Source organism: Arvicola amphibius, chromosome 7, assembly GCF_903992535.2.
Source record: "Arvicola amphibius chromosome 7, mArvAmp1.2, whole genome shotgun sequence".
NCBI classification, from domain to species: Eukaryota; Metazoa; Chordata; class Mammalia; order Rodentia; family Cricetidae; genus Arvicola; species Arvicola amphibius.
Window position 1 is genome coordinate 57,090,140 of NC_052053.1, and position 14,155 is coordinate 57,104,294.

Here is a 14,155-nt window from a genome sequence, read left to right on the forward strand (position 1 = left end):
TAAATGCTGGTGTTTGTACCCTCATGCCCAGCAGGAAAAGTTGAGTTTTGAATAGATCAAATGGTTTGTCTAGACTGAGTCTCAGAATTTGGTGTGGTATTATGTGCTTTGAATCTTAAATCCCAGAGCCTGTACAGTGAGATGAATAGAAGGTGAAAGGAAATTTTCCCAGAACCTCACTTCCAAGGTTGTTCTCTGACTTGTACACACACACACACACACACACACACACACACGGGGAAAGAGACAAAGATAACAGAATTCAAAAACAAAAACAAGCACTCATTCTCATTCTGCACAAAACTGTTCTAGGTAAAAAGACAATCTCAACCTTAGAAACAGGACTCTAATTTCTTAAACTGCAATATCTCATTTCTCAAAGAACCACAGTAAATAATGCTCCAAGTAATAGTCTACTCCAACCATCTTAGAAAGATGCTGTGCACTCAGCCCTGCTCCTCCTCAAATAAGAAAGCAGGACTCTTTTTCACTAAAACAGCAAAATACAACTTTCTAAGCAAGGAAACTGTTTTTTAAAGACATGTACATGATGATAGCACATCTGTAAAAAATTTTGGTGACGTCATTCCTTTCAGGATTTAATACCTGTTTTACCATCTTATTTAAGGCTGAGTCTTCTGTGGCCTGTATAATAATTTTTAACTCTGTGCCCTTTCTTCATTCATGTTTCTGTTTTACCTTTTTTTTTTTTTTTTCAGAATTTTATTTTCTCCCTTTTCCTAAAGAAATCTTATTTTTCATGATGTAGATTACATAGACTTCAGCCAAGAGAAAACCTTTTCTGAACAATTTCCTTCTGTTAATTGTCATTTTTAATTGCCTTTTGTTCATGTTGCTATGGAGTAATGGAGCACCATTACTATAATTTTCTTTTTCTAAAGTGCTGATGAAGTTATTAAAGACAAGAACTGAATACATGGTTATGTAGTTTCTATTTTGTTCTGAAGAGAATTTGTGTTGACATTTTCTGCTTTGGTGTATGGTATATATCCCCTTTTACCCCAACTCTCACACCCAAAGTAAATGAGTTGGGTAAGGGGAAAGAACAGGCCAATTCTAATGAGTTTGATTTTTTTTCTCCATTTTTAGGTTACTAAAAGGGATGAAGACTCTTCCCTGATGCAGCTAAAAGAGGAATTTCGGAGTTATGAGGCACTGCGCAGAGAACATGATGCCCAAATTGTTCACATTGCCATGGAAGCAGGACTCCGTATTTCACCTGAGCAGTGGTCCTCACTGCTGTACGGGGACTTGGCTCATAAGTCACACATGCAATCTATCATTGATAAGGTTTGTGAAATTAGAGGTACTGATCTTATATGCTTTCTGTTTCACAGAGTACTGTAGCACATACACTCCTCTTTTTACAACTTACTATGCCCATCTGATCTAACCTAGTGAAGATGATAACTTAGCAGCATTGTACACTTTGGGCTTTGTGATGTATTTGTGATGCTATGCACTCAGCCCTGCTCCTTCTCAAATAAGAAAGCAGGACTCTTTTTCACTAAAACAGCAAAATACAACTTTCTAAGCAAGGAAACTGTTTTTTAAAGACATGCTTATGTGGCTTACTGAGAGTTGTAGCTTGGTGCCATTGTACCACGATGTGAATACTGTACTTTATATCACTCACCTGGAAAAACTTAAATGTAAAATATGAAATACTTTCTACTGAATATGTTTTGCTTTTGTAATGTTGTAAGTTTGAAAACTTTTATCTACATTCTGGCCCCAGAGAGCTAGCATAGCTGATAAATATGTTTTCTAAGTGTCTAGTGATGAGTTTCATAGGGCAGATTCTGAGGTGAAAATTTAATTCATCATTGATCGTCCTATTATGAAAACTGAAGACACTTGAAAACCTATGAAGAAAGGTGATCTTTTGGAAAGCATTTGAATATAGGTATGTTCTAAAATTCAGAGTAAAAATCATTTTCTTTTCTGTTTGTTAGCTACAGTCTCCAGAATCATTTGCAAAGAGTGTCCAAGAATTGACAATTGTTTTGCAACGAACAGGTGACCCAGCTAATTTAAATAGACTGAGGCCTCATTTAGAACTTCTTGCAAACATAGACCCTAATCCAGGTACGTGGGGGAAATGCACCAGTGCTTCTACTTTATGAAACTCTGATGTAAATAGTACAGTGGAATGACTGTTGATATGTTGTCTCCTCCAACCCCCGCCCCATCCCTTTGGCTCTTAAATTAGATGCTGCTTCTCCAACTTGGGAACAGCTGGAAAATGCAATGGTAGCTGTTAAAACAGTGGTTCATGGTCTTGTGGACTTCATACAAAACTATAGTAGAAAAGGCCACGAGACACCCCAGGTAAGATGATTTATTACACTATAACCACTGCTGTGTCTAACACAGTTTCATCCAGAACATATGAACAATTTGATTAGCTAATAGACTCCTTGTGTGTGCAGGAGGGGAAGGTGCTTGTGTAGTGTACAGGCATTGAACCCAGGGCTTCATACCTGACAGATTTGGCTACAAGTCGGACATCGAATGGCATACCCATCCTTCTTGAAAATTTTTATTTTGTACTTTTGGGGGGAAAATTGCTTTTTATTGTACTTGATTAGCTTTTCAGTGTATAATGAGTTTAGATGGGCATTTTGGATATGAATTTTCTGAATTGCAATGTTTTTGACCAACTATAGCTCATTGAGTCCTTCAGACATTTTATCCAGTGTTTTGTTTGTTTGTTTGTTTGTTTGTTTAGCAGAAAGTTTTTTTCTCCTTTGTTCTCTCAAGTGAATTTCTGTTTTATAACATACATGGAATTTGAAATTCCCCAATATTTTTAGTGTACTTTAGAAAGGGAAGTTAAAATCTAATCCCCTATCCAAATTCATTTGGTGAGTTGTTTTAGGATACTGTCTATGTACAATGTTTTACATATTTTATTTCTAATCCTAATAACTAATTGGAGGGTAATTTCTGTTGCCAAGCTGAAATTTAAAGGGTTTAGATATTGAAGGGTGTGCTCTCCGTATCTGACAGAGGTAGGGTCAAAAGTACTCCAAAATCTATTAACTTTATATTCTCCTATCCATATTTATTTAGAAAATACTATAATATTCTGTTGTTAATTGAATGATGAATGCTTTATCTTAAGGTCACAGAAATAAGAACAACTTCTTAGATTTTGATGTACAATATAACAGTTAAGATTCATTTTCTTACCTTCCATCATTGTTTGCCTATGAATAGAGTTGTACATACAAGTCAACTAATGAAGTGATAATTTTCATCACCTTTTTCTAGGAGGGTTTTAAATGGATAAAGATCATAGTCTGCCATTTTTAAGTGCTTTTAAAATTATTTCATTTTGTTATCACAATTTGAAGATAATAATAAAATGAGAAATATTTTCCATGAAAATTACATTACCTAAGAAATAAATAGATGCATATTTGAATCAATTTCAGCTAATCTTTGGAAAGGGATGTCACTCACTCTCACAATGGGAAATGATGGGGTAGAACTTGTTTTAGCATGAGAGTTCCTTCTCTGATGCAAAAAAGTCTTAAGGGTGGTATAATCATTAAGTTGTGGAGTCCAGAGAGTGAATAGTAACTGATATCTTCTCTCTTCCATTTGCTAAATGCTTATTGTTATAGCCTCAGCCAAACAGCAAGTACAAAACTAGCATGTGCCGAGATTTGCGACAACAAGGGGGTTGTCCACGAGGAACAAATTGTACATTTGCCCATTCTCAGGAAGAACTTGAAAAGTAAGTCTGGAGAAATGTCTTCTGATGTCCCCCTTGTCTTTTTTCTATTGGATTCTGCTTATTAAACTATTAAACATGTGCAGGGCATGGTTTGGAAATCTCCTTTGTCAGCAATCTTCCTGCATTTTTTATATACATTTTTTATTGATATTTATTGAGCTCTACATTTTTCTCTGCTTCCCTCCCTGTCTCTCCCCTTCCTCCTTCAATCCTCCCCCAAGGTTCCCATGCTCCCAATGTACTCAGGAGATCTTGTCTTTTTCTACTTTCTACTTCCCATGTAGATTAGATCTTTGTAAATCTCTCTTAGTGTCCTCATTGTTGTCTAAGTTCTCTGGGATTGTAGTTTGTAGGCTGGCTTTCTTTGCTTTATGTTTAAAAACCACCTATGAGTGAGTACATGTGATAATTGTCTTTCTGTGTCTGGGTTACCTCACTCAAAATAATGTTTTCTAGCTCCGTCCATTTTCCTGCAAAATTCAAGATGTTGTTATTTCTGCTGTGTAGTACTCCGTTGTGTAAATGTACCACATGTTCCTTATCCATTCTTCATTTGAGGGGCATTTAGGTTGTTTCCAGGTTCTGGCTATGACAAAGCTGTTGTGAACATAGCTGAGCACATGTCCTTGTGTCAGTATTGAGCATCCTTTGGATATATACCCAAAAGTGGTATTACTGGGTCTTGAGGAAGGTTGTTTCCTAATTTTCTGAGAAATTGCCACACTGACATCAAGAACGGTTGTACCAGTTTGCACTCCCACCAGCATTGCAGAAGTGTTCCCCTTTCCCCACAACCTCTCCAGCATAAGTTGTCATCAGTGTTTTTGATCTTGGCCATTCTTATAGGTGTAAGATGGAATCTCAGAGTTGTTTTGATTTGCATTTCTCTGATGACTAAGGATGTTGAGAGTTCTCTGTTTAGGTCTGTACTCCATTTTTTTATTGGATTATGTGATTTTTTGGTGTTCAGTTTCTTGAGTTCTTTGTATATTTTGGAGATTAGACCTCTGTCTGATGTGGTGTTAGTGAAGATCTTTTCCCATTCTGTGGGCTGTTGTTTTGTCTTGTTGGCTGTGTCCTTTGCTTTACAGAAGCTTTTCAGTTTTAGGAGGTCCCATTTATTAATTATTTCTCTCAGTGTCTGTGCTGCTGGGGTTCTATTTAGGAAGTGGTTCCCTGTGCTCATCTATGTTCTTTTATGAGGCTTGGTTACCTTTATTTTGTAATACCCATGCTGCTTTCTCTATGTCCCCTGATGTCTCCACCCTTTTTCCCAGTGTCATCTGTGTCCGAAATCCTGTCTAGCTTTTGTCCATTCAGCTTTAAAAAATTGTTTTACTTATTTTATGTATAAGTGCTCTATCTGCATGTACACCTTTATTCCAGAAGGCGGCATTATATCTCACTATAGATTGTTGTATGCCTCCATGTAGTTGCTGAGAATTGAACTCAGGACCTCTGAAAGAGAAGTCAGTGCTCTTAACTGCTGAGCCCTCCATCTCATTAGCCCATCAGCTTTTTATTAAACCAGAGTGACAAATCTTCACGGTGTGCAAAAAGATTATTTCACAACATCGTGGTCTTCTAAATTTCTACCAAAATGGTCTATTAACCTCTGTTTACAGTGTTCTAGGAATTTTCTAGACCAAAGCTACAAACTTTTCCATAATCTTCCTATGAACTAGTTTCAAAGGCCTTTGACTTTAAACCATATGATCAGGCTTATCATATCAACCATTTCAATTTTTTATGTTTTCTAGTCACTATAATAAAATACTAATAAATACAATTTATGGAAGGAAGGGACTATTCTGGCTCACAGTTTGAGGTTACAATTCATCATGATGGGGAAGTCATAGTGTCAGGCATCTACAGTCAGGAATCAAAGAACAATGAATCTCACTTTTTAATATTTATTTATTTATTAAGTATACAATATTCTGTCTGCATATATGCCTGCAGGCCAGAAGAGGGCACCAGATCTCATTACAGATGGTTGTGAGCCACCATGTGGTTGCTGGGAATTGAACTCAGGACCTTCGGAAGAGCAGGCAATGCTCTTAACCGCTGAGCGGTCTCGCCAGCCCCTCACTTCTCCTTTTTATTCAGTCCTGGATCCCTGACTGTGATAATGCCACCTATAGTTGGGTGTATCTTCCCACCCAAGTTTAGAAACTTTATCACAGTTGTAACCAGAAACTTGGCTCCTTGGTAATTCTGGGTCCTGCAAAGTTGACAATACTAACCATCACCCCACTATATGCATTTGTTTTACTCTTCTTGTACACTTTCCCTTCTATCTATGTTTAATCATACTCAGGTGTCATCTCTGTAGGTGTCCCTGACTTGCCTGAGGAGTATTGGCTCCTTTTGTCATCATGCTGACAAAGCACTTGTGTTAGTTTGTTTGCTTCTGCTGTAGCAGAAACCCCAGTAGATAGTTTATAATGTAGAAAATCTATTTGGCTTACTGGTTTTTTTTTTTGTTTTTTGTTTTTTGTTGTTGTTGTTGTTGTTCTATTTTTGGGTTTTCAAGAAAGGTTTTCTTAGTAGCTGTGGAGCCAGTCTTGGAACTCGCTCAATGGAGACCAGGCTGGCCTCAAACTCACAGAGATCCACCAGCTTCTGCCTCCAGAGTGCTGGGATTAAAGATGTACCACTACCGCTTGGTGTATTTGGTTTACTGTTCTATAGATTGGGAAGTCTAAGAATGAAGGGCCAAATCTGGTGAGAGCCTTCTTATAGCATCATCCTAGGTAGAAGATAGAAGGGGAGAAAAAAATACGCATGAAAGAGGAAAAAAAATAGAAAATGGGACTGAACCCTCCCCCTTTTATTAGGAGCCCATTCCCATGGTAATGGCATAAAGCCATTGCTCTACTCAGATTTTTGTTAATTTCACACAAACTGGAGTCATTTGAGAAGAGAAAATGCGTCTACCACACTGGTTCTCATGACTAAATCATTTAAGGGGGGAGTCTCATTTCTTAATTCATTAAGGATTAAGATTCCAACCTTGAACTTAGAAGAACACATTGAAATCAAAGCAGTGTTCTTTTCATGGTTACTGTCACTAATAGTTATAAACTTGCTTTTTCTTAATTATTCATTTACTTTTATATTTTCATTGGACACCATTTATCGCTTGGGTTGTTCATTTTTATCTTTCTTGTTAGTGTTTTCAATGAAGGAGCAGATAATCTACATTTTGTTTCATATTTCCAGTTAGCCTCATTTTTTTTGTATTGCTCTTCAAAAAAAACAAACAAAAAGGGGTCATAAAACAGAAAAAAAAATCTCTTAATTGTATCAGATTATCTTTTTAAAATTATATGTTGCTGCCTCACTGAGACTTGTGTGCGTATGTGTAATTATTATGTTTATGTGCATATTTCTATGTGAGGGTCCATGTTCCTGTATTTGTATGCACACAGACCTCAGTTATCAGAGGATATGACATTTAAACAGTCACCTGCCTGAAGTTACAGTACAAAAGAGAAATAAAAAAAATACTTAGAGGAGTGAAGTCTTTGAGAAAGCAGATAGGTTTGAGGCATCAAGCACAAGTAAATTCACTTTAGGAACTGGAACTCTGCTCTTTGTCTTATAAAGAATATAGTGTTATAGGTACAGGAAGCTAGTGGAATTAGTGATAGTTCTATTATGTCATATTTTCAATATTAAGGATGCCGTATTGTCAGGTTGGGGGAGCTGTGGAAAGAAACAGAATGTTAAAGATGAGAAAGTAAAGTTAGGAAAGACGTACATCAGTGAATTGCTTAGTGATTTTAAATATACAAATTTTGAAGGTCTTTACAGTGCGATTGTATCCCCCCCTCCACACATTTAGCTAGTTGTTTGTGAATAATTACAGAGTAATTGAGCTGAATTTTGTCAGATAAATTTTGTAAGGGGGACCATTTTCTATACATCCTATGGCTAGAGAGTCAAAGGTACTTAAAAGGGAGGTGGTAGTGTCTGGTAGTAGACTGTAAAATGAGAGAGGCAGTACTTGAAGGTGCTCATGAGTGGCTTAAAAAGAATTGCCTGTTTCAAATGTGAGAGTTAGTTTGTAACTCCATGGTTTTAGTAACCAGGAGACCAGTGCATACACCTTCTCTTCACTGATTCGACACATTTTATTATGATTTTACTTTTCCCTCTTTTTAGAGGGAAACAAAATTTTATTGCTTATATGAACAATCTTAAGAATGTGGACTTACAGGGCTGGAAAGATGGATTATTGGTTAAAAGCACTAGTTCCATATCATGAGGACCTGTGTTTGGATCTCAGCACCAGTGTAACAAGCTAGGTATCCCCACAACTGCCTGTACCCCAGCTACAAAGAGGGTTGGAAGTGATAGAGTATGGCTCAGGCCTGCTGCCTAACATCCTAGCTGAGACATGAGTGCACATACTTGTGTGTGTGATACCCTCAGACAGATATAAATTTTAAAGATAGAGGATATGTACTTGACTTTGAAGTTGGAAAGCAAGGAGTAACTGGCCATTTTCTTTAAGAACTTTGAAGAATAGAATGAAGACATTTCAGAGAACATACTGAAGAAAACGAATTCCTTACCTCTTGATGGTAACAGTTTGCTTTCTGTAGTATAAGTCTGCTCATTCTCCTCCTCTTCCTTAAGAAAAAGTTCTTGGGCCACCAATCCCTGTGTCTATAATGGTATGTGAATTAGTCACTCACTATAAGGGTTGTTGACTCTCTGCTTTTTGTTTTTACTGTTTTATTCTATTCCTTCGTTATCTAGTCTTATCTCAGGGCACTCATCCTTTATTGATTTTGTTTTCTTCTAATTATATATATATAATATAGGAAGTAAGGACCAGGACTAAGACAGTGTAATAATGAGAATTTTAAAAAAAAATTTTAAATAATGATTTTAGGTATTAAGGTGTTTGTTTGCATGTATGCTGTGTACCACATGCGTGCAATATCTGCACAAGCCAGAAGAGGGCCTTAGATCTCCAGGAACTGGAGTAACAGTTGCCAGCTGCTGTTGGGTCCTGAGAACTAAACCTAGGTCCTTTGAAAAAGCAGCCAGTGATCTTTAACCCTCCAGCCATCTTTCTAGTCCCAGAATGAAATATACAAGTAGAAAATTTTTTTTCTTTAGTTGTTTTTTTCAAGATAGGGTTTTTCTGTAGCTTTGGAGACTGTCTTGGCATTCACTTTGTAGACCAGGCTGACCTCAAAATCAAGGAGATTCTCCTGTCTCTGCCTTCCGAGTGCTGGGATTAAAGGTGTGCACACCACTGCCCAGCTATAAGTATTTTTATATGAACTAAAAGATCATATTGTTGTGTATTACAACATTATATCCAGTCTTCATAAATAAATTGATATCAGAAAAATCTGTAATCTAAATACTCTTCTTTGGAGATAAACTCATTTAGGAATAATATAAAATTTCTATGTTTTGGTGTAAAGTTCAAAAATGAGTTTGAGTTTTTATTATTTCTTTATAATTACACTCTGCTTATATAATTAAATAACAGCAGAGAATGCATTCAACTCTTGAATATTTTCCTGTTCTGTTACTTTCAGAATTTGGTGCTTTTTTGATACAACATAAAAACAGATGATTTCAGCCGGGCGGTGGTGGCGCACACCTTTAATCCCAGCACTCGGGAGGCAGAGGCAGGCGGGTCTCTGTGAGTTCGAGACCAGCCTGGTCTATAAGAGCTAGCTCCAGGACAGGCTCTAAAGCTGCAGAGAAACCCTGTCTTGAAAAACTAAAAAAAAAAAAAAAAAACCAGATGATTTTCAAACTCTACTCCTTCATAAAGCTTCAAATGTTTATGTACTTGCTTGCTGTATTAATTATATGTGTGTGTATGCATGTATATTACATGCATATGTGGCTTGTAGAGTATTTGTTATTTAGCTGAAGAAACTCTTACAAAGCTGTTTCCTTTTTAAGAAATATTTTCTTTTTTACTTTTGAGATTAAAATTGGGAACAGTATTACAAATATGTTGATTATTTTTAAACAGGTACCGATTAAGGAACAAAAAGATGAGTGCAACTGTAAGAACATTCCCTCTTCTGAATAAAGTTGGTATAAACAGCACTGTTACAACCACAGCTGGAAATGGCATTTCGGTCATAGGAAGTACTGAAACATCTGGGAAAATTGTTCCAAGTACAAATGGAATTTCAAATGCAGAAAACAGTGTTTCCCAGCTAATCCCACGAAGCACTGACAGTGCGCTAAGAACTCTAGAGACTGTGAAGAAAGTCGGGAAAGTTGGCACTAATGGACAGAACCCTGCTGGGCCCTCTGCAGAGTCTGTGTCTGAAAAGTAGGTATTGGATGAAAATGATGGGTTTATTTCTCCTTTTTAGAAATGACCTTATTTTTTTATCCTGAGGTACAATAATTAGTTGAAATTTTATGCAGTTATTCATGTAATAAACTAAATACAAAGAAATTTGGAGGTTTTTCTTCCCCATTGGATTTTTTTTTTGACCCAAATATTTCACCATCTTGCTACAAAAGTCCACTTGAATCTCATTTTCTGTTTGTTTGGTTTTTTAGCCCAGGATGGTTTTAAACTCAAGCTCCTGGGCTAGCGATATAAGCTCAGTGGTAGAGCACTTGCCTAACATTCATACAGTGCAGCTTTCAACTTCCAGCAAGTAAAACTAAAAGCAATCAGAAAACCTCACGATTCTCCTGCTTCAGCCTCCTGAGTACTGGGGTTGCAGGCATGCACAGCTCTACTTGTGACTCTGATAGTTTCCTTAAGTTTAGCAGTTCTAAAAACAACTCCAAAGGCTTGTTTCAAATCTGTCCTTTCCTGGCTTCCCATTCTAGCAACTGGCAATGTAACTCACATCCTAGTTTCTCCAGCCCAGAGCCTTGATGTTGACAGTATGCTGGGTGAATTGCTTTCATGCTCCACATACAATATATTGTCACATCTGGTCACCAAACACTTGCAGTCTGCTCCCTTCTCTTCATCTCTACATATGCCATGGACCATTGGATTTTTTTTTTTTTTTAAACAGAATTTCTCTGTGCAGCTCTTGCTGTCCTGGAACACACTCTGTAGACCAGGCTGATCTCGAACTCATAGTGATCCACTTGCCCCTGCCTCCTGAGTGCTGGGATTAAAAGCGTGTGCCATCATGCAGCAGAAATTTGAGTTCTAATCCTCACAAGGCAACTGAATAACTCTGCAAACTTGGAAAGTCACTTTAACTCTTGAGTTTTGTTTTCCTCAACTATATTAATGAGACTGGACCAGAATTAGGATTTCCATACCTTTATTTTTCTTGAATTTCAGTATGAATTTCATAGAAATCTAAGTAGAAACCTAAGCGGGTGAGAAGGTTGAATTTCTAGCTGTTTCAGTCAGCTTCCACTACATTCTCTGTAATATATTTTAGGGCAGACTCTTGGGAGCCAAGCTCTTTGGACTCAAATTATGACTCAACTTTTTCTTACTATTGGATGTTAAATGAGTTGTTTTATCAGTCTACCTCAAATTACAATAACTTCTTCATGGGCTAGGTATGCAAGTCAGTGATCAAGTACTTGTGAAACTTTTTTAAAATAAATAAATATTTATTTATTTATTTATTTATTTATTTATTTATTTATTTATTTATTTATTTATTTATTGGTCTGTCTGTGTGTATGCCTGCAGGCCAGAAGAGGGTACCAGACCCCATTACAGATGGTTGTGAGCCACCATGTGGCTGCTGAAAATAGAACTCAGGACCTTTGGAAGAGCAGGCAGTGCTCTTAACCTCTGAGCCATCTCTCCAGCCCAGTACTTGTGAAACTTAAACGACTTAATGCTGTACTGTATTTTGAACATTACTTGTCCATTAGTAGCCACTCAGTAAATATCTGCTTTGTTTTTACTACCATTATTGTTGTTGGTTATCAATGTAAGATTTCATTTTATAAAAGGATTTTTTTAATCTTATGAATATGAAAAGTATTGAAAGTTTGAGGTAATTAGAAGTTACTTCCAGTTTTGGAATCTCATATTTTGAAGTTTAAAAATTGCAGTTAAAAGCATTTTCAGATTTCATTGCTCTTGAGTAAGTTTGTCAGTACTAGTATATGTCTGCTGTGGGAAAAAAGCATTATGCTTTGCACATAGTAAACTGTTACTGACTTGATGTCATGGAGACTGTATAAGTTAAATATATTTTCAACTTGTATAGTTCAGTATGTAATGGGGAAATTCTTTATTAAAAGAATGATCTTCACTGGAATGTATTTGAAAAAAGACAGATCAAAAATATTGACTACTTCATTCTAAGCTTTGTCACTGGCATTGTGACAAAAACGAAAGACCTGAAGAATAGGCTTCTCTTCTTTTGAAGGACTCAGTTCTATAAATGTGGATGTAGCATTTACACAAATGAAGCATATTAAAGGATAGGCGTATTCCATGTTCCTGGTGTAGTATAAAAGTTTTAATGGGGGAACAATATGATGTAACTTTACTGGTAAATATGTGAAGTATTAGGGCTAGGCTTAGAGAACTGAAAGTTTGTGCTGGAGTTATAGCTCAATGGTAGAGTGCTTGCTTAAAAAGCCCTAGATTTGATCCCTAGCGCCAGATACTCATTTATGTATCTGAAGGTTTATGTTAACTGACGGATACATATACATAGAAGTCAACTGTTATGAGGCTATAAAAACGTTACGCTACATGTTTAGAAGATAGAATGCTAAAGATTTTGGTAAGGTAGCATGTTATTCTGCCATGAAAAATCACTATGTGTCACGTCATCAACCTTGGAAATACGCTACACCAGGCCTGGTGGTGCAGGTCTATAGTCTTAGGGACTTAGTAGATTGAGTTATTAGTATCCCAAGATCAAGGCCAGCCTCGGATACAGAGGAAATTTAAGGTCAGCTTGAATAAATTAGTAAGACCTTGTCGAATCCCCTCCTCAGATATATAGGTTAGTTTCTCCATGCATGCCAACATGCACAACCCCGCTTTTAATATCCACTTCCAAAAGAGAAAAAAAAATTATGGTGACTTGAAAGAACCCAGGTGCAAAATGCTGTTTGCAGTTCAGTTTAATAGAATTGTCCAAAAAAAGGCAAATTTGTAGTGAGAGAAAGACAATCAGTAGTCACTGCTGGGGTTAAGGATGGACATAGGGAGTGAATGTTAATGGGTGCAGACTTCTATTTAGATAGTTGGAAATCTTATGTCAAAAGCCAGTATTGGTATAAATCTTGATTTATTGATACAAGTGATACGTACATACCTTAAAACCATGAATTACAGTTTGAGTTCTTAACTTTCTTTTTTTCCTTTCGTCTGGGAATCAAGCCTGGCTCTTTCTATATTTTAGGCATCTGCTCTACCACTTAAGAAATGGACAGAGCTGGTAAAGTAATTCAGTGTGTTAATAAAGGTCCTTGCAGCCTAAGTTCAGTCCACTGACGCCATTTGGTGACTGACGCCATATGGTGGAAGGAGAGAAAGACACCCAAAAGTTACCATCCTGTTCTTCATATGTATTGTTTGGCAGGTGCATGCCAATGAATATACATAAGCACATAAAATAAGCGATTAGGTATAAAAGGAAATATATTTGTAAGATGTATAGCAAGATGATTACAAGGGAAATATACTTGCTGCCAAGCCTGACAACTGGCATTCAATCCCAGGACCTACAGAGTTGTAAGGAGAGAATGTACTACAGTCTGTTCTTCTCCATGTGTGTACACATGCACACATGAGTAAATAAGACACAATAAAAAATTTAAGATGTAATTAAACTACTTATTCATTTAAATATATGGATTGCCTAATACATGCCAAACATGAGACCCAACTGATGTCCTTATGAAAATGAGTCAGATAAACCCCATCCTCTAAGAGTCTTCTAGTGTAGTTTGGGTGTTAGATATATAAACAGTTCTATATGATACACTTTGAATGGTTTTGTATTATTGGAACACAGTAATATGTGTGCTTCATTCTTCTGGGAGATGTGTGTGCAAAGAAAGCCTCTTGAATGTTGGAATTAAAGTCAGCGCCACCACTGCCTGGCTGGAAAAAAGCTTCTTAATGTGATTGGGTTGTAATCCATTGAATTCCTATATATTTAACACTCTTTGTAGAAATTTTAGAGCTTTTTTTTTTCTTTTTTCCTTTTTTTTTTTTTTTAGGGTGTGGGAAGGGGGGAACAGGGTTTTTCTTTGTGTGCCCTTGGCTGTCCTGGAACTCAAACCCAGGCCTCCACCTTCCTCTGCATCCCAAGCACTGGGATTCAAGTTGTGTGCACTGTTGCCTGCAGAGTTTATAAAGCTTTAGAAAGGGAACAAGAATGTTATGATAATGTTCTTTGGGGCTAATTACTTGCTTATACAACCAAGAAA

At 36.8% G+C, this 14,155-nt stretch overlaps 1 protein-coding gene and 1 non-coding gene across 14 annotated transcripts in view; both read left to right on the forward strand.

Annotated features, from left to right (window-relative positions):
* The window catches only part of Rc3h2 (ring finger and CCCH-type domains 2), a 52,302-nt gene that overhangs the window by 20,556 nt on the left and 17,591 nt on the right, over window positions 1-14,155 (forward strand). For all 13 annotated transcript variants that reach the window (XR_005286134.1, XM_038335909.1, XM_038335907.1 and 10 more), the window contains 5 exons: window positions 1,111-1,311; window positions 1,977-2,109; window positions 2,234-2,352; window positions 3,654-3,766; window positions 9,783-10,091. Coding sequence is in view for 12 of the 13 variants with exons in the window: in XM_038335909.1 (XP_038191837.1) it covers window positions 1,111-1,311; window positions 1,977-2,109; window positions 2,234-2,352; window positions 3,654-3,766; window positions 9,783-10,091 (875 nt within the window). In the remaining variant the exon portion in view is untranslated. The remainder of the gene's footprint in view (window positions 1-1,110; window positions 1,312-1,976; window positions 2,110-2,233; window positions 2,353-3,653; window positions 3,767-9,782; window positions 10,092-14,155) is intronic.
* On the forward strand, window positions 1,778-1,888 carry LOC119820142. The gene has a single exon (XR_005286409.1). It is a non-coding gene; the product is annotated as a small nucleolar RNA SNORD90 (small nucleolar RNA).